Raw genomic sequence first — 22,670 nt, 5'->3', positions numbered from 1 at the left:
GAGTGTCAGCACCTTCAGGGGAAGGGGGAGAGAGTCAGCACCTTCAGGGGAGTGGGGAGAGAGTCAGCACCTTCAGGGGAGGGGGAGAGAGTCAGCAGCTTCAGAGGAGGGGGAGAGAGTCAGCATCTTCAGGGGAGGGGGAGAGAGTCAGCACCTTCAGGGGACGGGGAGAGAGTCAGCACCTTCAGGGGAGGGGGAGAGAATCAGCACCTTCAGGGGAGGGGAGTGACTCACCACCATCAGGGGAGGGGGAGAGAGTCAGCATCTTCAAGGGAGGGGGAGATATTCAGCACCTTCAGGGGAGGGGGTAGAGTCTGCACCTTCAGAGGAGCGGGGAGAGAGTCAGCATCTTCAGGGGAGGGGAGAGATTCAGCACATTCAGGGGAGGGGAGAGAGTCAGCACCTTCAGGGGAGGGGTAGAGGGTCACCACCTTCAGGGGAGGGGGGAGAGCGTCAGCAACTTCAGTGGAGGGGGAGAGAGTCAGCACCTTCAGGGGAGGGGGGTAGAGAGTCAGCACCTTCAGGGGAGGGGAGAGAGTCATCACCTTCAGGGGAGGGGGAGAGAGTCAGCACCTTCAGGGGAGGGGGGAGAGAGTCAGCACCTTCAGGGGAGGGGGGAGAGAGTCAGCACCTTCAGGGGAGGTGGAGAGATTCAGCACCTTCAGGGGAGGGGGAGAGATTCAGCACCATCTGGGGAGGGGGAGATAGTCAGCACCTTCAGGGGAGGGGGAGAGATTCAGCACCTTCAGGGGAGTGGAGAGAGTCAGCACCATCTGGGGAGGGGGAGATAGTCAGCACCTTCAGGGGAGGGGGAGAGATTCAGCACCTTCAGGGGAGTGGAGAGAGTCAGCATCTTCAGGGGAGGGGAGAGATTCAGCACATTCAGGGGAGCGGAGAGAGTCAGCACCTTCAAGGGAGGGGGAGAGAGAGTCAGCATCTTCAAGGGAGGGGGAGAGAGTTAGCACCTTCAGGTGAGGGGGAGAGTGTCAGCACCTTCAGGGGAGGGGGAGAGTGTCAGCACCTTCAGGGGAGGGGGAGAGAGTCTGTGCATTCAGGGGAGGGCGGAGAGAGTCAGCATCTTCAGGGGAGTGGGGAGAGAGTCAGCACCTTCAGGGGAGGGGGAGAGTGTCAGCACCTTCAAGGGAGGGGGAGAGAGTCAGCATCTTCAGAGGAGGGGTAGAGAGTCAGCATCTTCCGGGGAGCGGGGAGAGGGTCAGCAACTTCAGTGGAGGGGGAGAGAGTCAGCACCTTCAGGGGAGGGGGAGAGAGTCAGCACCTTCAGGGGAGGGGGAGAGATTCAGCACCTTCAGGGGAGGGGGGAGAGTCAGCAGCTTCAGGAGAGGGGGAGAGAGTCAGCAGCTTCAGGGGAGGGGGGGAGTGATTCAGCGCATTCAGGGGAGGGGGAGAGGTTCAGCACCTTCAGGGGAGGGGGGAGAGAGTCAGCACCTTCAGGGGAGGGGGAAGAGAGTCAGCACCTTCAGGGGAGGGGGAGATAGTCATCACCTTCAGGGGAGGGGGAGAGATTCAGCACCTTCAGGGGACCGGGGGGAAGAGTGTCAGCATCGTCAGGGGAGGGGGAGACATTTAGCACCTTCAGGGGAGGGAGAGAGTCAGCACCTTCAAGGGAGGCGGAGAGATTCAGCACCTTCAGGGGAGGGGGGAGAGTGTCAGCACCTTCAGGGGAGGGGGAGAGGGTCAGCACTTCAGGGGAGGGGGTGAGAGTCAGCGCATTCAGGGGAGGAGGTCAGAGTTAGCACCTTTAGGGGAGGAGGAGAGAGTCAGCATCTTCAGGGGAGGGGGAGAGAGTCAGCACCTTCAGGAGAGGGGGGAGATTCTGCACCTTCAGGGGAGGGGTGAGAGACAGCACATTCAGAGGAGGGGGAGAGAGTCTGCACGTTCAGGGGACGGGGGAGAGAGTCAGCACCTTCAGGGGAGGGGGAGAGAGTCTGCACGTTCAGGGGAGGGGGGAGAGTGTCAGCACCTTTAGGGGAGGCGGGGGAGAGTCAGCACCTTCAGGGTTGGGGGGAGAGTGTCAGCACCTTCAGGGGAGGGGGAGAGTGTCAGCAACTTCAGGGGAGTGGGGAGAGAGTCAGCACCTTCAGGGGAGAGGGAGAGAGTCAGCACATTCAGGGGAGGGGGAGAGAGTCAGCACCTTCAGGTGACGGGGAGTGACTCACCACCATCAGGGGAGGGGGAGAGAGTCAGCATCTTCAAGGGAGGGGGAGATATTCAGCACCTTCAGGGGAGGGGGTAGAGTCTGCACCTTCAGGGGAGGGGAGAGAGTCAGCATCTTCAGGGGAGGGGAGAGATTCAGCGCCTTCAGGGGAGGGGTAGAGGGTCACCACCTTCAGGGGAGGGGGGAGAGCGTCAGCAACTTCAGTGGAGGGGGAGAGTGCCAGCACGTTCAGGGGAGGGGGGAGAGACTCCACCTTCAGGGGAGCGGGGAGAGAGTCAGCACCATCAGGGAACGGGGAGAGAGTCTGCACCTTCAGGGGAGGGGGAGAGAGTCAGCACCTTCAGGGGAGGGGGAGAGAGTCAGCGGACGGGGAGAGAGTCAGCACCTTCAGGGGATGGGGAGAGAGCAGCACCTTCAGGGGAGGGGGAGAGTGTCAGCACCTTCAAGGGAGGGGGAGAGAGTCAGCACCTTCAGAGGAGCGGGGAGAGAGTTAGCACCTTCAGGGGAGGGGAGAGAGTCAGCACCTTCAGGGAAGGGGGAAGAGAGTCAGCACCTTCAGGAAGGGAGGAGAGAGTCAGCACCTTCAGGGAGAGGGGAGAGAGTCAGCACCTTCAGGGGAGGGGGGAGAGAGTTCAGCACCTTCAGAGGGGAGGGGAGAGAGTCAGCACCTTCAGGGGAAGGGGGAGAGAGTCAGCACCTTCAGGGAAGGGGAGGAGAGTCAGCACCTTCAGGGGAGTGGGGAGAGATTCAGCACCTTCAAGGGAGGAGAGAGAGTCAGCACCTTCAGGGGAGGGGGGAGAGTCAGCACCGTCAGGGGAGGGGGAGAGATTCAGCACCTTCTGGGGAGGGGAGAGAGTCAGCACCTTCAGGGGAGGGGGGAGAGTCAGCATCTTCAGGGGAGGGGGAGAGAGTCAGCACCTTCAAGGGAGGAGAGAGAGTCAGCACCTTCAGGGGAGGGGGAGAGATTCAGCACCTTCAAGGGAGGGGGAGAGATTCAGCACCTTCTGGGGAGGGGAGAGAGTCAGCACCTTCAGGGGAGGGGGGAGAGTCAGCACCGTCAGGGGAGGGGGAGAGATTCAGCACCTTCAGGGGAGGGGGGAGAGATTCAGCACCTTCTGGGGAGGGGAGAGAGGTTCAGCACCTTCAGGGGAGGGGGAGAGGTTCAGCACCTTCAGGGGAGGGGGAAGAGAGTCAGCACCTTCAGGGGAGGGGGAGAGATTCAGCACCTTCAGGGGAGGGGGGAGAGTGTCAGCACCTTCAGGGGAGGGGGGAAGAGAGTCAGCACCTTCAGGGGAGGGGGAGAGGTTCAGCACCTTCAGGGGAGGGGGGAGAGGGTCAGCACTTCAGGGGAGGGGGAGAGAGTCTGCACCTTCAGGGGAGGGGGAGAGAGTCTGCACCTTCAGGGGAGGGGGGAGACTGTCAGCACCTTTAGCGGAGGCGGGGGAGAGTCAGCGCCTTCAGGGGAGGGGGGAGAGTCAGCACCTTCAGGGGAGGGGGGAGAGAGTCAGCACCTTCAGGGGAGGGGAGTGACTCACCACCTTCAGGGGAGGGTGGAGAGATTCAGCACATTCAGGGGACGGGGAGAGAGTCAACACCTTCAGGGGAGGGGGGAGAGAGTCAGCACCTTCAGGGGAGGGGAGTGACTCACCACCTTCAGGGGAGGGTGGAGAGATTCAGCACCTTCAGGGGAGGGGGAGAGAGTCAGCACCTTCAGGGGAGGGGGGAGAGAGTCAGCACCTTCAGGGGAGGGGAGTGACTCACCACCATCAGGGGAGGGGGAGAGAGTCAGCATCTTCAAGGGAGGGGGAGATATTCAGCACCTTCAGGGGAGGGGGGTAGAGTCTGCACCTTCAGGGGAGGGGAGAGAGTCAGCCCCTTCAGAGGAGCGGGGAGAGAGTCAGCATCTTCAGGGGAGGGGAGAGATTCAGCGCCTTCAGGGGAGGGGGAGAGAGTCAGCAACTTCAGTGGAGGGGGAGAGAGTCAGCACCTTCAGGGGAGCGGGGAGAGAGTCAGCATCTTCAGGGAAGGGGAGAGAGTTAGCACCTTCAGGGGAGGGGGGAGAGAGTCAGCACCTTCAGTTGAGGGGGAGAGTGCCAGCACGTTCAGGGGAGGGGGGAGAGACTCCACCTTCAGGGGAGCGGGGAGAGAGTCAGCACCATCAGGGGACGGGGAGAGAGTCTGCACCTTCAGGGGAGGGGGAGAGAGTCAGCACCTTCAGGGGAGGGGGAGAGAGTCAGCACCTTCAGGGGAGGGGGAGAGAGTCAGCACCTTCAGGGGAGGGGGAGAGAGTCAGCACCTTCAGGGGATGGGGAGAGTGTCAGCACCTTCAGGGGAGGGGGAGAGTGTCAGCACCTTCAAGGGAGGGGGAGAGAGTCAGCACCTTCAGAGGAGCGGGGAGAGAGTCAACATCTTCAGTGGAGGGGGAGAGAGTCAGCACCTTCAGGGGAGGGGGGAGAGAGTTAGCACCTTCAGGGAAGGGGAGAGAGTCAGCACCTTCTGGGGAGGGGAGAGATTCAGCACCTTCAGGGGAGCGGGGAGAGTGTCTGCACCTTCAGGGGAGTGGAGAGAGTCAGCACCTTCAAGGGAGGAGAGAGAGTCAGCACCTTCAGGGGAGGGGGAGAGATTCAGCACCTTCAAGGGAGGGGGAGAGATTCAGCACCTTCAGGGGAGGGGGGAGAGTCAGCAGCTTCAGGAGAGGGGGAGAGAGTCAGCAGCTTCAGGGGAGGGGGGAGTGATTCAGCACCTTCAGGGGATGGGGAGAGATTCGGCACCTTCTGGGGAGGGGAGAGAATCAGCACCTTCAGGGGAGGGGGGGAGAGAGTCAGCACCTTCAGGGGAGGGGGGAGAGTCAGCACCGTCAGGGGAGGGGGAGAGATTCAGCACCTTCAGGGGAGGGGGAGAGATTCAGCACCTTCTGGGGAGGGGAGAGAGTCAGCACCTTCAGGGGAGGGGGAGAGGTTCAGCACCTTCAGGGGAGGGGGGAGAGTGTCAGCACCTTCAGGGGAGGGGGGAGAGAGTCAGCACCTTCAGGGGAGGGGGAGATAGTCAGCACCTTCAGGGGAGGGGGAGAGATTCAGCACCTTCAGGGGAGGGGGGAGAGTTAGAATCTTCAGTGGAGGGGGAGAGTGTCAGCACCTTCAGGGGATGGGGGAGAGAGTCAGCACCTTCAGGGGAAGGGGGGAGAGAGTCAGCACCTTCAGTTGAGGGGGAGAGTGTCAGCATGTTCAGGGGAGGGGGGGAGAGAGTCAGCACCTTCAGGGGACCAGGGGGAAGAGTGTCAGCATCGTGAGGGGAGGGGGAGACATTTAGCACCTTCAGGGGAGGGAGAGAAATTCAGCACCTTCAAGGGAGGGGGAGAGATTCAGCACCTTCAGGGGAGGGGGAGAGATTCAGCACCTTCAGGGGAGGGGGAGAGGGTCAGCACTTCAGGGGAGAGGGGTGAGAGTCAGCGCATTCAGGGGAGGAGGTCAGAGTTAGCACCTTTAGGGGAGGAGGAGAGAGTCAGCATCTTCAGGAGAGGGGGGAGATTCTGCACCTTCAGGGGAGGGGTGAGAGACAGCACATTCAGAGGAGGGGGGTGTGTCAGCAGCTTTAGGAGATGGGGGAGAGGGTCAGCAACTTCAGTGGAGGGGGAGAGAGTCAGCACCTTCAGGGGAGGGGGGGAGAGAGTCAGCACCTTCAGGGGAGGGGGAGAGAGTCAGCACCTTCAGGGGAGGGGGGAGAGTGTCAGCACCTTTAGGGGAGGCGGGGGAGGGTCAGCGCCTTCAGGGGAGGGGGGAGAGTCAGCACCTTCAGGGGAGGGGGAGAGAGTCAGCACCTTCAGGGGAGGGGGGAGAGTGTCAGCACCTTTAGGGGAGGCGGGGGAGGGTCAGCGCCTTCAGGGGAGGGGGGGAGAGTCAGCACCTTCAGGGTTGGGGGGAGAGTGTCAGCACCTTCAGGGGAGGTGGAGAGAGTCAGCAGCTTCAGGGGAGGGGGAGAGAGTCAGCACCTTCAGGGGAAGGGGGAGAGAGTCAGCACCTTCAGGGGAGGGGAGAGAGTGAGCATCTTCAGGGGAGTGGAGAAAGAGCCAGCACCTTCAGGGGAGGGGGGAGAGAGTCAGCACCTTCAGGGGAGGGGGAGAGAGTCAGCTCCTTCAGAGGAGGGGGAGAGAGTCCGCACCTTCAGGGGAGGGGGAGAGAGTCAGCACCTTCAGGGGAGGGGGAGAGAGTCAGCTCCTTCAGAGGAGGGGGAGAGAGTCCGCACCTTCAGGGGAGGGGGGAGAGAGTCAGCAAATTCAGGGGAGGGGGTAGAGAGTCAGCACCTGCAGGGGAAGGGGGGGAAGAGTGTCAGCATCGTCAGGGGAGGGGGAGTCATTTAGCACCTTCAGGGGAGAGGCAGAGCGTCAGCACCTTCAGGGGAGAGGGAGAGAGTCAGCACCTTCAAGGGAGGGGGAGAGGTTCAGCACCTTCAGGGGAGGGGGAGAGTGTCAGCACCTTCAGGTGAGAGGGAGACGGTCAGCACCTTCAGGGGAGGGGGGTGAGAGTCAGCGCATTCAGGGGAGGAGGGGAGAGTCAGCACCTTTAGGGGAGGGGGGTGAGAGTCAGCGCATTCAGGGGAGGAGGGGAGAGTCAGCACCTTTAGGGGAGGGGGGAGAGAGTCAGCACCTTCAGAGGAGGGGGAGAGAGTCAGGACTTTTAGGGGAGGGGGAGAGAGTCACACCTTCAGGGGAGGGGGGAGAGAGTCAGCACCTTCAGGGGAGGGGGGAGAGAGTCAGCACCTTCAGGGGAGGGGGAGAGAGTCAGCACCTTCAGGGGAGGGGAGAGAGTCAACACCTTCAGGGGAAGGGGGAGAGAGTCAGCACCTTCAGGGGAGGGGGGAGAGTGTCAGCACCTTCAGGGGAGGGGGAGAGTGTCAGCACCTTCAGGGGAGGGGGAGAGTGTCAGCACCTTCAGAGGAGGGGGCGAGAGTTAGCAAATTCAGGGGAGGGGGGAAAGAGTCAGCACCTTTAGGGGAGGGGAGGCAGTCAGCACCTTCAAGGGAGGGGGAGAGAGTCAGCACCTTCAGGGGAGGGGAGAGAGTCAGCACCTTCAAGGGAGGGGGGAGAGAGTCAGCACCTTCAGGGGAGGGGAGAGAGTCAGCACCTTCAGGGGAGGGGAGAGAGTCAGCACCTTCAGGGGAGGGGAGAGAGTCAGCACCTTCAGGGGAGGGGGAGAGATTCAGCACCTTCAGGGGAGGGGGGGAGAGTCAGCACCTTCAGGGGAGGGGGAGAGAGTCAGCACCTTCAGGGGAGGGGGAGAGAGTCAGCACCTTCAGGGGAGGGGGAGAGAATCAGCACCTTCAGGGGAGGGGGGAGAGAGTTAGCGCATTCAGCGGAGCGGGGAGAGAGTCAGCATCTTCAGGGGAGGGGGGAGAGAGTCAGCATCTTCAGGGGAGGGGGGAGAGAGTCAGCATCTTCAGGGGAGGGGGAGAGAGTCAGCACCTTCAGGGGAGGGGGAGAGTCAGCAGCTTCAGGAGATGGGGAGAGAGTCAGCATCTTCAGGGGAGGGGGGAGAGAGTCAGCACCTTCAGAGGAGGGGGAGAGAGTCAGCACCTTCAAGGGAGGGGGAGAGATTCAGCACCTTCAGGGGAGGGGGAGAGAGTCAGCACCTTTAGGGGAGGGGGGAGAGAGTCAGCACCTTCAGGGGAGGGGGAGAGATTCAGGACTTTTCGGGGAGGGGGAGAGTCAGCACCTTCAGGGGAGGGGGAGAGAGTCAGCAGCTTCAGAGGAGGGGGACAGAGTTAGCATCTTCAGGGGAGGGGAGAGAGTCAGCACCTTTAGGGGAGGGGGGAGAGTCAGCACCTTCAGGGGAGGGGGAGAGAGTCAGGACTTTTCGGGGAGGGGGAGAGTCAGCACCTTCAGGGGAGGGGGAGAGAGTCAGCACCTTTAGGGGAGGGGGGAGAGAGTCAGCACCTTTAGGGGAGGGGGGAGAGTCAGCACCTTCAGGGGAGGGGGAGAGAGTCAGGACTTTTCGGGGAGGGGGAGAGTCAGCACCTTCAGGGGAGGGGGACAGAGTTAGCATCTTCAGGGGAGGGGAGGGATTCAGCACATTCAGGGGAGGGGGGAGAGAGTCAGCACCTTCAGGGGAGGGGGAGATAGTCAGCACCTTCAGGGGAGGGGGAGAGATTCAGCACCTTCAGGGGAGGGGGGAGAGTTAGAATCTTCAGTGGAGGGGGGAGAGAGTCAGCAGCTTCAGAGGAGGGGGACAGAGTTAGCATCTTCAGGGGAGGGGGAGAGAGTCAGCACCTTCAGGGGAGGGGGAGAGAGTCAGCACCTTCAAGGGAGGGGGAGAGAGTCAGCACCTTCAAGGGAGGGGGAGAGAGTCAGCACCTTCAAGGGAGGGGGAGAGAGTCATCACCTTCAGGGGAGGGGGGAGAGATTCAGCACCTTCAGGGGAGGGGGGAGAGATTCAGCACCTTCAGGGGAGGGGGAGAGAGTCAGCACTTCAGGGGAGAGGGGTGAGAGTCAGCGCATTCAGGGGAGGAGGTCAGAGTTAGCACCTTTAGGGGAGGAGGAGAGAGTCAGCATCTTCAGGAGAGGGGGGAGATTCTGCACCTTCAGGGGAGGGGTGAGAGACAGCACATTCAGAGGAGGGGGGTGTGTCAGCACCTTCAGGGGAGGGGGAGAGAGTCTGCACCTTCAGGGGATGGGAGAGAGTCAGCAGCTTCAGGGGAGGGGGAGAGAGTCAGCACCTTCAGGGGAGGGGGAGAGAGTCAGCACCTTCAGGGGAGGGGGAGAGAGTCAGCACTTTCAGAGGAGGGGAGAGAGTCCGCACCTTCAGGGGAGGGGGGAGAGAGTCAGCAAATTCAGGGGAGGGGGTAGAGAGTCAGCACCTGCAGGGGAAGGGGGGGAAGAGTGTCAGCATCGTCAGGGGAGAGGGAGAGAGTCAGCACCTTCAAGGGAGGGGGAGAGGTTCAGCACCTTCAGGGGAGGGGGAGAGTGTCAGCACCTTCAGGGGAGGAGGGGAGAGTCAGCACCTTTAGGGGAGGGGGGAGAGAGTCAGCGCATTCAGGGGAGGGGGGAGAGAGTGAGCACCTTCAGAGGAGGGGGAGAGAGTCAGGACTTTTAGGGGAGGGGGAGAGAGTCACACCTTCAGGGGAGGGGGGAGAGAGTCAGCACCTTCAGGGGAGGGGGGAGAGAGTCAGCACCTTCAGGGGAGGGGGAGAGAGTCAGCACCTTCAGGGGAGGGGAGAGAGTCAACACCTTCAGGGGAAGGGGGAGAGAGTCAGCACCTTCAGGGGAGGGGGGAGAGTCAGCACCTTCAGGGGCGGGGGAGAGTGTCAGCACCTTCAGGGGAGGGGGGAGAGTGTCAGCACCTTCAGGGGAGGGGGAGAGAGTCAGCACCTTCAGGGGAGGGGGAGAGTGTCAGCACCTTCAGGGGAGGGGGAGAGAGTCAGCACCTTCAGAGGAGGGGGCGAGAGTTAGCAAATTCAGGGGAGGGGGGAAAGAGTCAGCACCTTTAGGGGAGGGGAGGCAGTCAGCACCTTCAAGGGAGGGGGAGAGAGTCAGCACCTTCAGGGGAGGGGAGAGAGTCAGCACCTTCAAGGGAGGGGGGAGAGAGTCAGCACCTTCAGGGGAGGGGAGAGAGTCAGCACCTTCAGGGGAGGGGGAGAGATTCAGCACCTTCAGGGGAGGGGGGGAGAGTCAGCACCTTCAGGGGAGGGGGAGAGAGTCAGCACCTTCAGGGGAGGGGGAGAGAATCAGCACCTTCAGGGGAGGGGGGAGAGAGTTAGCGCATTCAGCGGAGCGGGGAGAGTCAGCACCTTCAGGGGAGGGGGGAGAGAGTCAGCACCTTCAAGGGAGGGGGAGAGATTCAGCACCTTCAAGGGAGGGGGAGAGATTCAGCACCTTTAGGGGAGGGGGGAGAGAGTCAGCATCTTCAGGGGAGGGGGGAGAGAGTCAGCACCTTCAGGGGAGGGGGAGAGTCAGCAGCTTCAGGAGATGGGGAGAGAGTCAGCACCTTCAGAGGAGGGGGAGAGAGTCAGCACCTTCAAGGGAGGGGGAGAGATTCAGCACCTTCAGGGGAGGGGGAGAGAGTCAGCACCTTTAGGGGAGGGGGGAGAGAGTCAGCACCTTCAGGGGAGGGGGGAGAGTCTGCACCTTCAGAGGAGGGGGGAGAGAGTAAGCATCTTCAGGGGAGGGGGAGAGGTTCAGCACCTTCAGGGGAGGGGGTGAGAGTCAGCACCTTTAGGGGAGGGGGGAGAGTCAGCACCTTCAGGGGAGGGGGGAGAGAGTCAGGACTTTTCGGGGAGGGGGAGAGAGTCAGCACCTTCAGGGGAGGGGGGAGAGAGTCAACACCTTCAGGGGAGGGGGGAGAGAGTCAGGACTTTTCGGGGAGGGGGAGAGAGTCAGCACCTTCAGGGGAGGGGGGAGAGAGTCAGCAGCTTCAGAGGAGGGGGAGAGAGTCAGCAGCTTCAGAGGAGGCGGACAGAGTTAGCATCTTCAGGGGAGGGGAGGGATTCAGCACATTCAGGGGAGGGGGGAGAGAGTCAGCACCTTTAGGGGAGTGGGGAGAGTCAGCATCTTCAGGGGAGGGGGGAGAGTCAGCACCTTAAGGGGAGGGGGGAGAGAGTCAGCACCTTTAGGGGAGGGGGGAGAGTCAGCACCTTCAGGGGAGGGTGGAGAGAGTCAGCACCTTAAGGGGAGGGGGGAGAGAGTCAGCACCTTCAGGGGAGGGGGTGAGAGTCAGCACCTTAAGGGGAGGGGGGAGAGAGTCAGCACCTTCAGGGGAGGGGGAGAGAGTCAGCACCTTCAGGGGAGGGGGTGAGAGTCAGCACCTTAAGGGGAGGGGGTGAGACTCAGCACTTAAGGGGAGGGGGGAGAGTCAGCACCTTAAGAGGAGGGGGGAGAGAGTCAGCACCTTCAGAGGAGGGGTGAGAGAGTCAGCACCTTCAGGGGAGGGGGAGAGAGTCAGCACCTTCAGAGGAGGGGGGAGAGAGTCAGCACCTTCAAGGGAGGGGGAGAGATTCAGCACCTTCAGGGGATTGGGGAGAGTCAGCACCTTCAGGGGAGGGGGAGAGGGTCAGCACCTTCAGGGGAGGGGGAGAGGGTCAGCAGCTTCAGGGGAGGGGGTGAGAGTCAGCACCCTCAGGGGATTGGGGAGAGTCAGCACCTTCAGGGGAGGGGGAGAGGGTCAGCACCTTCAGGGGAGGGCGAGAGGGTCAGCAGCTTCAGGGGAGGGGGTGAGAGTCAGCGCATTCAGGGGAGGGGGTCAGAGTCAGCACCTTTAGTGGAAGGGGGAGAGTCAGCATCTTCAGGGGAGGGGGAGAGAGTCAGCACCTTCAGGGGAGGGGGGAGAGAGTCAGCATCTGCAGGAGACGGGGGAGATTCTGCACCTTCAGGGGAGGGGTGAGAGACAGCACATTCAGAGGAGGGGGGTGTGTCAGCAGGTTCAGGAGAGCGGGGAGAGAGTCAGCACCTTCAGGGGAGGGGGAGAGAGTCAGCACCTTCAGGGGAGGCGGGGGAGAGTCAGCGCCTTCAGGGGAGGGGGGAGAGTCAGCACCTTCAGGGTTGGGGGGAGAGTGTCAGCACCTTTAGGGGAGGCGGGGGAGAGTCAGCACCTTCAGGGGAGGGGGAGAGTGTCAGCACCTTCAGGGGAAGGGGGAGAGAGTCAGCACCTTCAGGGGAGGGGGACAGAGTTAGCATCTTCAGGGGAGGGGAGAGAGTGTCAGCACCTTCAGGGGAGGTGAGACATTCAGCACATTCAGGGGAGGGGGAGAGAGTCAGCACCTTCAGGGGAGGGGGAGAGAGTCAGCACCTTCAGGGGAGGGGGAGAGAGTCAGCACCATCAGGGGAGGGGGGAAAGTCAGCACCTTCATGGCAGGGGGGAGAGAGCCAACACCTTCAGGTGAGGGGGAGAGTGTCAGCAACTTCAGGGGAGGGGGAGAGCGTCAGCACCTTCAAGGGAGGGGGAGAGAGTCAGCACCTTCAGGGGAGGGGGAGAGAGTCACACCTTCAGGGGAGGGGGGAGAGAGTCAGCACCTTCAGGGGAGGGGGGAGAGAGTCAGCACCTTCAGGGGAGGGGAGAAAGTCAACACCTTCAGGGGAGGGGGGAGAGAGTCAGCACCTTCAGGGGAGGGGGAGAGAGTCACACCTTCAGGGGAGGGGGGAGAGAGTCAGCACCTTCAGGGGAGGGGGGAGAGAGTCAGCACCTTCAGGGGAGGGGAGAGAGTCAGCACCTTCAGGGGATGGGGAGAGTGTCAGCACCTTCAGGGGAGGGGGAGAGAGTCAGCACCTTCAGAGGAGGGGGAGAGAGTTAGCAAATTCAGGGGAGGGGAGAGAGAGGCAGCACCTTCAGAGGAGGGGGGAGAGAGTCAGCACCTTCAGGGGATGGGGGAGAGAGTCAGCATCTTCCGGGGAGGGGGAGAGAGTCAGCACCGTCAGGGGATGGGGGAGAGAGTCAGCATCTTCAGGGGAGGGGAGAGAGTCAGCACCTTCAAGGGAGGGGGAGAGGTTCAGCACTTTCAGGGGAGGGGGAGAGAGTCAGCACCTTCAGGGGAGGGGAGAGAGTCACACCTTCAGGGGAGGGGGGAGAGAGTCAGCACCTTCAGGGGAGGGGGGAGAGAGTCAGCACCTTCAGGGGAGGGGAGAGAGTCAGCACCTTCAGGGTAGGGGGGAGAGAGTCAGCACCTTCAGGGGAGGGGAGAGAGTCAACACCTTCAGGGGAGGGGGGAGAGAGTCAGCACCTTCAGGGGAGGGGGAGAGAGTCAGCAACTTTAGGGGAGGAGGCGAGAGTCACACCTTCAGGGGAGGGGGGAGAGAGTCAGCACCTTCAGGGGAGGGGGAGAGAGTCAGCACTTTCAGGGGTTGGGGAGAGGGTCAGCACCTTCAGGGGAGGGGAGAGAGTCACACCTTCAGGGGAGGGGGGAGAGAGTCAGCACCTTCAGGGGAGGGGGAGAGATTCAGCACCTTCAGGGGATGGGGAGAGTGTCAGCACCTTCAGGGGAGGGGGAGAGAGTCAGCACCTTCAGAGGAGGGGGAGAGAGTTAGCAAATTCAGGGGAGGGGAGAGAGAGGCAGCACCTTCAGAGGAGGGGGGAGAGAGTCAGCATCTTCAGGGGAGGGGAGAGAGTCAGCACCTTCAGGGGATGGGGGAGAGAGTCAGCACCTTCAGGGGAGGGGGAGAGGGTCAGCACCTTCAGGGGAGGGGAGAGAGTCAGCACCTTCAGGGAAGGGGAGAGCGTCAGCACCTTCAAGGGAGGGGGAGAGATTCAGCACCTTCAGGGGAGGGGCGAGAGATTCAGCACCTTCAGGGGAGGGGGAGAGGGTCAGCACCTTCAGGGGAGGGGGAGAGGGTCAGCAGCTTCACGGGAGGGGGGTGAGAGTCAGCGCATTCAGGGGAGGGGGTCAGAGTCAGCACCTTTAGTGGAAGGGGGAGAGTCAGCATCTTCAGGGGAGGGGGAGAGAGTCAGCATCTTCAGGGGAGGGGGGAGAGAGTCAGCACCTGCAGGAGAGGGGGGAGATTCTGCACCTTCAGGGGAGGGGTGAGAGACAGCACATTCAGAGGAGGGGGGTGTGTCAGCAGCTTCAGGAGATGGGGGAGAGTGTCAGCACCTTCAGGGGAGGCGGGGGAGAGTCAGCGCCTTCAGGGGAGGGGGGAGAGTGTCAGCAGCTTTAGGGGAGGCGGGGGAGAGTCAGCACCTTCAGGGGAGGGGGAGAGTGTCAGCACCTTCAGGGGAGGGGGAGAGAGTCAGCACCTTCAGGGGAGGGGGAGAGAGTCAGCACCTTCAGGGGAGGGGGAGAGAGTCAGCACCTTCAGGGGAGGGGGAGAGAGTCAGCACCTTCAGGGGAGGGGGAGAGAGTCAGCACCTTCAGGGGAGGGGGAGAGTGTCAGCACCTTCAGGGGAGGGGGAGAGAGTCAGCACCTTCAGGTGGGTGGGGTGAGAGTCAGCACCTTCAGGGGAGTGGGGAGAGAGTCAGCTCCTTCAGGGGAGTGGGGAGAGAGTCAGCACCTTCTGAGGAGGGGGGAGAGAGTCAGGACCTTTAGGGGAGGGGAGAGATTCAGCACCTTCAGGGGAGGGGGAGAGAGTCTGCAGCTTCAGAGGAGGGGGACAGAGTTAGCATCTTCAGGGGAGGGGAGAGAGTGTCAGCACCTTCAGAGGAGGGGGAGAGAGTCAGCACCTTCAGGGGAGGGGGGAGAGAGTCAGCACCTTCAGGGGAGGGGAGAGAGTCAGCACCTTCAGGGGAAGGGGGAGAGTCAGCACCTTCAAGGGAGGGGGAGAGGTTCAGCACCTTCAGGGGAGGGGGAGAGGGTCAGCACCTTCAGGGGAGGGGAGAGAGTCACACCTTCAGGGGAGGGGGGAGAGAGTCAGCACCTTCAGGGGAGGGGGGAGAGAGTCAGCACCTTCAGGGGAGGGGAGAGAGTCAGCACCTTCAGGGGAAGGGGGAGAGTCAGCACCTTCAGTGGAGGGGGGAGAGTGTCAGCACCTTCAGGGGATGGGGGAGAGAGTCAGCACCTTCAGGGGAGGGGGAGAGAGTCAGCACCTTCAGAGGAGGGAGAGAGAGTTAGCAAATTCAGGGGAGGGGAGAGAGTCAGCACCTTCAGAGGAGGGGGGAGAGAGTCAGCATCTTCAGGGGAGGGGGGAGAGTCAGCACCTTCAAGGGAGGGGGAGAGATTCAGCACCTTCAGGGGAGGGGGGAGAGTCAGCACCTTCAGGGGAGGGGGAGAGAGTCAGCACCTTCAGGGGAGGGGGGAAAGAGTCAGCACCTTCAGGGGAGGGGGAGAGAGTCAGCACCTTCAGGGGAGGGGGGAGAGAGTCAGCACCTTCAAGGAAGCGGGAGACAGTCAGCACCTTCAGGGGAGGGGGAGAGAGTCAGCACCTTCAGGGAAGGGGAGAGAGTCAGCACCTTCAGGGGAGGGGCAGAGAATCAGCACCTTCAGGGGAGGGGGGAGAGAGTTAGTGCATTTAGGGGAGGGGGGAGAGTCAGCACCTTCAGGGGAGGGGGGAGAGAGTCAGCACCTTCAGGGGAGGGGGGAGAGGGTCAGCAACTTCAGTGGAGGGGAGTGACTCACCAGGGGAGGGGGAGAGAGTCAGCACCTTCAGGGGAGGGGGGATAGTGTCAGCACCTTCAGGGGAGGGGAGTGACTCACCAGGGGAGGGGGAGAGAGTCAGCACCTTCAGGGGAGGGGGAGAGAGTCAGCACCTTCAAGGGAGGGGGAGAGATTCAGCACCTTTAGGGGAGGGGGAGAGAGTCAGCACCTTCAGGGGAGGGGGGAGAGTCTGCACCTTCAGAGGAGGGGGGAGAGAGTCAGCATCTTCAGGGGAGGGGAAAGATTCAGCACATTCAGGGGAGGGGAGAGGGTCAGCAACTTCAGTGGAGGGGAGAGAGTCAGCACCTTCAGGGGAGCGGGCAGAGAGTCAGCACCTTCAGCGGAGGGGGAGAGAGTCAGCACCTTCAGCGGAGGGGGAGAGAGTCAGCACCTTCAAGGGAGGGGGAGAGAGTCAGCACCTTCAGCGGAGGGGAGAGAGTCAGCACCTTCAAGGGAGGGGGAGAGAGTCAGCACCTTTAGGGGAGGGGGGAGAGTCAGCACCTTCAGGGGAAGGGAGAGAGAGTCAGCACCTTCAGCGGAGGGGGAGAGAGTCAGCACCTTCAAGGGAGGGGGAGAGAGTCAGCACCTTCAGCGGAGGGGGAGAGAGTCAGCACCTTCAAGGGAGGGGGAGAGATTCAGCACCTTCAGGGGAGGGGGAGAGAGTCAGCACCTTCAGGGGAGGGGGGAGAGAGTCAGCACCTTCAGGGGAGGGGGAGAGAGTCAGCATCTTCAAGGGAGGGGGAGAGAGTCAGCACCTTCAGGGGAGGGGGAGAGATTCAGCACCTTCAGGGAGGGGGAGAGAGTCAGCACCTTCAGGGGAGGGGGAGAGAGTCAGCATCTTCAAGGGAGGGGGAGAGATTCAGCACCTTCAGGGGAGGGGGAGAGAGTCAGCACCTTCAGGGGAGGGGGAGAGCGTCAGCACCTTCAGGGGAGTGGGGAGAGTCAGCACCTTCAGGGGAGATGGGAGAGAGTCAGCACCTTCAGGGGAGGGGGGAGAGAGTCAGGAACTTCAGGGAAGGGGAGAGAGTGTCAGCATCGTCAGGGGAGGGGGAGTCATTTAGCACCTTCAGGGGAGGGGGAGAGAGTCAGCACCTTCAGGGGAGGGGGAGAGTGTCAGCACCTTCAGGGGAGGTGGGAGAGAGCCAGCACATTCAGGGGAGTGGGGAGAGAGTCATCACCTTCAGGGGAGGGGGGAGAGTCAGCACCTTCAGGGGAGGGGGAGAGAGTCAGCAACTTCAGGGGAGGGGGCGAGAGTCAGCACCTTCAGGGGAAGGGGGAGTGAGTCAGCACCATCAGGGGAGGAGTAGAGAGTCAGCACATTCAGTGGAGGGGGTAGAGATTCAGCACCTTCAGGGGAGGGGGGAAAGTCAGCACCTTCATGGGAGTGGGGAGAGAGCCAACACCTTCAGGGGAGGGGGAGAGTCAGCACCTTCAGGGGAGGGGGGAGAGAGTCAGCAGCTTCAGGGGAGAGGGAGTGAGGCAGCACATTCAGGGGAGGGGGAGAGAATCAACAATTTCAGGGGAGGGTTGAGAGAGTCAGCACATTCAGGGAAGGGGAGAGAGAGTCAGCACCTACAGGGGAGGGTGGAGTATATCATGTGTATAATTTATTGTTTAATCTATTTTCTCTCCAGAAACGAGGGGGCAAGAAAGGCTCGATTGACTTGGAAAAAATCAAGTGTGTCGAAACAGTGAGAGCCGAGGATAACTGTCCCCTGGACCGGCAGCACCCATTCCAGGTTAGTGCAGGAATGTCAACTCTCTGATGAGATGTCTCAGCTGGCAATTAGAGCATCGGCACACAGGAACAGGAGCGGGCCATTCAGCCCCTTGTCTCAGTTACACAGGAACAGGAGGAGGCCATTCAGCCCCTCGAGTCTGTTTCATTAGGAACAGGAGGAGGCCATTCAGCTCCTTGTGCCTGTTCCGCCATTCAATTAGATCATGGCTGATCTGCACCTCAACTCCATTTACCCGCCTTTGCTCCATATGCCTGATACCCTCACCCAACAACAATCTATCAATCTCAGTCTTGAAAGCTCCAATTAACCCCCAGCATCCACAGCTTTTTAGGGGGAGAGAGTTCCAGATTTCCACTACTCTTTCTGTGAAAAAGTGCTTCCTGATTTCACTTTGGAATGGCCTGGTTCTGATTTTAAGATTATGTCCTCTTGTTCTGGATTTCCCCGCCAGATGAAATAGTTTCTTTTTATCTACCCTATTGAAGCGTTTTAACATTTTAAACACCTTGGGGGAGAAATTGGGTATATAGCGCCACCTATTAGCGCCTAAAGAGGGCAGTCGGTGGCTGTAGCGCCACTGGCCGCGCTCCCTCGATATTCAGCGGGGGTGCTAATGGTGGCATCATCGGCGTGCGCAGCGCCCCATCAGCGCCCCGATCGCGATATTTGGTAGCGAACGCCGCTGTAGCGCCGTTCGCTACCCGCGCCCGGTTCATGGGGCCTTGCTGTGCCGGCAGTGGCGCAAGTTAAGGTGGAGGTGCGGGGCGGCCGCCTTTTTCGGTGGCTGCCTGCCAGCACCTCCGTCCCCGGCCTCCTGATACCCCCCCGCAGCATTGCCGGCTGTTTCCCGAGAGCCCGGCACTTCTCCTCGGTGCCGGGCTCTTTTGCCGGCACTCGCGATCGGGGATCGCGCTGTTGCAGGCCCCTCCCCCTTAACAATGGGAGGAAGGCCTGCAGTACCGCAGCGTGCCGTGCCGCAGCGTGGCACGTTGCGCTGCGATATTCAGTTTCAGCGCCCTAAGAGGGACGTGGAGCGCCTCGAGCCTCGCCCCGTCTCCCTCTAGCGGCGCTGAAACTGAATTTCTGACGTTCATTAATGCTCCGAACGCTGCGCAAAAATCAGCGCCCAGGCGAATTTGGCGCCACTTTGGCGCCTCAACCCAATTTCTAGGCCCTTGTGTTAGCCAGTGGCTCAGTTGCTAGCACCCTCGCCTTTGAAGTTGAAATCTCACTCCAGAGACTGAAGCACAAAATCTAGGCTGACACTCTAATGCAATATTGAGGAGTGCTGCACTGTCACAGGTGCTGTCGTTCAGATGAGATGTTTAACCAGGCCCCATCTGCTCTCTCAGATGGTTGTAAAAGATCCCATGCCACTATTTCGAAGAAGAGCAGGGGAGTTCTCCCCGGTGTCCTGGGCCAATATTTATACCTCAATCAACATCACCAGATTATCTGGTCAATATCACATTGCTGTTTGTGGGAGCTTGCTGTGTTCCAATTGGCTGCCACGTTTCCTACATTACAGCAGTGACTACACTTCCAAAAAATAAGTACTTCATTGGCTGTAAAAACGCTTTGGGGTGTCCGGTAGTTGTGAAAGGCGCGATAGAAATGCAAGTCTTTTTTTTTTCTTTTTGAATCATTTTAACATTTTAAGCACCTTGATCAGATCACTCCTCAATCTTCTATACTCAGGGGAATATAAACCAAGTTTATGCAACCTGTCCTCATAATTTAATCCTGCAGTATCATTCCTGCGGCACTGCATGTGAGAACTCAAAAGTTATTTTAATGGTAGCCTTCAATCAACCGAACTTAAACTTAAATAAATCCAATTACATAGGTATGAGTGGCGAGTTGGCTAAGGTAGATTGGAAAAATAGATTAAAAGGTATGGCGGTAGACAAGCAGTGGCTAGCATTTAAAGAAATATTTCATAATTCTCAATACATTCCATTGAGAAACAAAAACTCCACGGGAAAAGTGATCCAACCGTGGCTAACTAAAGAAGTTAAGGAGTGCATTAGATTGAAAGAAGAAGCTTATAATGTTGCGAAGAATAATAGTAAGCATGAAGACTGGGAGAGTTTCAGAAACCAGCAAAGGATGACCAAAAAATCGATAAAAAGGGAAAAAATAGAATATGAGAGAAAACTAGCAAGAAATATAAAAGCAGATTGTAAGGGCTTCTACAAGTATGTAAAAAGGAAGAGAGTAGCAAAAGTAAATGTTGATCCTTTAGAGGCTGAGACAGGAGAAATTATTATAGGTTATAAGGAAATGGTAGAAATGTTAAACAAAAAATTTGTATCTGTCTTCACAGTAGAAGACACAAAAAGCATACCAAAAATGGTGGGAACCTAGGGTCTAATGAGGGTGAGGAACTTAATGTAATTAATATAAGTAGAGAAAAAGTACTAGAGAAACTAATGGGACTAAAAGCCGACAAATCTCCTGGACCTGACGGCTTACATCCTAGGGTTCTAAAAGAGGTGGCTGACGAGATAGTGGATGCATTGGTTTTGTTCTTCCAACATTCCCCAGATTCTAGAATGGTCCCAGTGGATTGGAAGGTCGCAAATGCAACACTATTCAAGAAAGGAGGGAGAGAGGAAACAGGGAACTACAGGCCAGTTAGCCTGACATCAGTCATCGGGAAAACGCTGGAATCCATTGTTAAGGAAGTGGTATCAGGGCACTTAGAAAATCATAACATGATTAGGCAGAGTCAACATGGTTTTATGAAATGGAAATCGTGTTTGACAAATTTATTAGAGTTTTTTGAGGATGTAACTAGCAGGGTAGATAAAGGGGAACCAATGGATGTAGTATATTTGGATTTCCAAAAGGCATTTGATAAGGTGTCACATAAAAGGTTATTACACAAGATTAGGGCTCATGGGGTTTGGGGTAATATAATAGCATGGATAGAGGATTGGCTAACGGACAGAAAACAGAGCGTAGGGATAAACGGATCTTTTTCAGATTGGCAGGCTGTAACTAGTGGGGTGTCGCAAGGATCAGTGTTGGGGCCTCAGCTATTTACAATCTATATTAATGATCTAGATGAAGGGACCGAGTGCAATGTATCCAAGTTTGCTGATGATACAAAGCTAGGTGGGACAGTAAGCTGTGAGGAGAACACAAGGGGGTCGATTTTCATTCCGCAGTCGGGAAGGAGGCGGGACTACAACTTTCGGGTTTTAGTCCCGCCTACATCGACGTCCGGCCAATCCACGTGATTTTCCCTTGATTGACCTTGTTGAGCCCGCCCAGCAGGCTCAGCAGGCCAATTAAGGGCCACCCGGCAACAGGTGACGTCATAGACTGAAATTTCATCTGTCAAGAGGTCTTGACAGATGAAATATCAGTGTTTCACAGCTGTTTGAAGCTGTCAAACACTGACAGTCTGACTTCTAACCTGAGTCGTTCTACACAGACTCAGTTAGAACTCACACCGGCAATGAAAGCTGAAGGCTGTCACTTTTGACAGCTCGCAGCCATTTTGCTTTCAGTGCCGGCTGAGTGATGGACTCCCGAAACCTAGAGGAAGAAAGGCTGCTAAGGTAAGTACAGGTAATTTAAACTTCTTTACACACTTTAGACACACCAAACACACTTACCTTTGCACACATGCACCCATCACTCACCTGAACACCGACATCGCGACCCCTCCAACTCCTTCAACCCGACGGCCCGCCTGCTCTAACCTGGCGTGGTTTGGAGCCTTCGGGAATCCCACACAACGCCCTTCAAAATAAGGATTAGGCTAAAAACTGCCTGTTAACAGGCAGTTAATTGGCACTAATCCCTTCCCGCCTCGGGTCGGCGGGTCCCAGTGCGGGGCGGGTACCCGCCTCTTGTGAAACTTACGTGGAGGTGGGTTTTGAGCGGGATGGTGTCGGGACCCCCGAATTCGGGATTTTTGCCCCCCGCACGCCTAAAAGCCCGCCTCACGGCACACTGAAAATCGACCCCAAAGAGTCTGCAAAGGGATATAGATAGACTAAGTGAGTGGGCAGTAAGATGGCAGATGGAGTATAATGTCGGGAAATGTGAGGTTATTCACATTGGTAGGAAGAATAGGAAAACAGAATATTTTTTTAAATGGTGAGAAACTTTCAAATGTTGGTGTTCAGAGAGATTTGGGTGTCCTCGTGCAAGAAACACAGAAAGCTAGCATGCAGGTACAGCAAGCAATAAGGAAGGCAAATGGCATGTTAGCCTTTATTGCAAGTGGGGGTTGGAGTATAGGAGTAAGGAGGCCTACAATTGTACAGGGCCTTGGTGAGACCACACCTGGAGTACTGTGCACAGTTTTGATTTCCTTATCTAAGGAAGGATATACTGTACTTGCCTTGGAGGCGATGCAACGAAGGTTCACTAGATTGATTCCTGGGATGAGAGGGCTGTCCTATGATGAGAGATTGTGTAGAATGGGCCTATACTCTCTGGAGTTTAGAAGAATGAGTGGTGATCTCATTGAAGCATACAAGGTTCTGAAGGGGATTGACAGGGTAGATGCTGAGAGGTTGTTTCCCCTAGCGGAAGTGCCTCGAACTAGGGGGCATAGTCTCAGGATAAGGGGTAGGCCATTTAAGACCGAAATGAGGAGGAATTTCTTCACTTGGAGAGTTGTGAATCTTTGGAATTCTCTGCCCCAGAGGGCTGTGAATGCTGAGTCTTTGAGTATACTCAGGGCTGAGATAGATAGGTTTTTGGACTCTCGGGGAATCAAGGGGTATGGAGATCGGGCGGGAAAGTGGAGTTGAGGTCGATGATCAGCCATGATCCTATTGAATGGCGGCGCAGGCTCGAGGGGCCACATGGTCTACTCCTGCTCCTATTTCTTATGTTCTTATGAGCGTGAACTGGGAATACCCAAGTGGTTTAGAGTTCTACACTGATTGGTGTCAAGTGGAACACCTTTAAAGGTATAAGGTTGAGCATACAGGATAGATACATATGAAAAATCGTCTGTTAATCTCTCTCTAACCCTCACACACTCTGTCTGATCAGTGTAGAATTCCCTCAGTACTGCACTGGAGTGTCAGCCTGGATTATGTGTTTACTGAGCAGTGAGAGTGGCTACAACTGAGGCACGGCTGAAACCACTAAGGATGGGTTGCCTGGGGTTTTGTGGATGAACTGAAGGGTAGGGCAAAAGCTCATATCAGAGGACACTAGAGGCTGAAAAGTGTACGAGAAGAGGTAAATCAGAAAATAGTGCCTGGGTATTACCAGGCTTAGATTTCAGGCACACACCAAATGATAAATGCTTGACCAATACATCTCATATGTGGGAGGAAACGGAAACTGAGAGAAGTGAGGAGTTCCACAATGCAGAGGTTCTGGAGCACAATGAGATAGGGAGTGGGAGATGCGGCGATGAATCTGAATTTCAACACAGTGAAGAGTTAGGGAGTAGGAATAGTGCGTAGGACGGGGAGTAGGAATAGTGCATAGGACAGGGAGTAGGAATAGTGCGTAGGACGGGGAGTAGGAATAGTGCGTAGGACGGGGAGTAGGAATAGTGTGTAGGACGGGGAGTAGAAATAGGGCGTAGGACGGGGAGTAGGAATAGTGCGTAGGACGGGGAGTAGGAATAGTGCGTAGGATGGGGAGTAGGAATAGTGCGTAGGACGGGGAGTAGGAATAGTGCGTAGGACGGGGAGTAGGAATAGTGCGTAGGACGGGGAGTAGG

At 58.2% G+C, this 22,670-nt stretch overlaps 1 protein-coding gene across 1 annotated transcript in view; it reads left to right on the top strand.

Moving 5' to 3' along the window:
* Positions 1–22,670, top strand: part of btk (Bruton agammaglobulinemia tyrosine kinase) — a 407,843-nt gene that overhangs the window by 51,889 nt on the left and 333,284 nt on the right. Inside the window, exon 3 of the mRNA XM_085987158.1 lies at positions 16,856–16,960. Coding sequence (XP_085843284.1) covers positions 16,856–16,960 — 105 coding nt within the window. The remainder of the gene's footprint in view (positions 1–16,855; positions 16,961–22,670) is intronic.

The sequence above is a fragment of the Somniosus microcephalus genome, chromosome 1, assembly GCF_052327205.1.
Source record: "Somniosus microcephalus isolate GS21.2 chromosome 1, FLI_Smic_1.0, whole genome shotgun sequence".
NCBI classification, from domain to species: domain Eukaryota; kingdom Metazoa; phylum Chordata; class Chondrichthyes; order Squaliformes; family Somniosidae; genus Somniosus; species Somniosus microcephalus.
The sequence above is the reverse complement of the archived record's forward strand: the minus strand, read 5'-3'. Positions and strand labels throughout refer to the sequence as shown.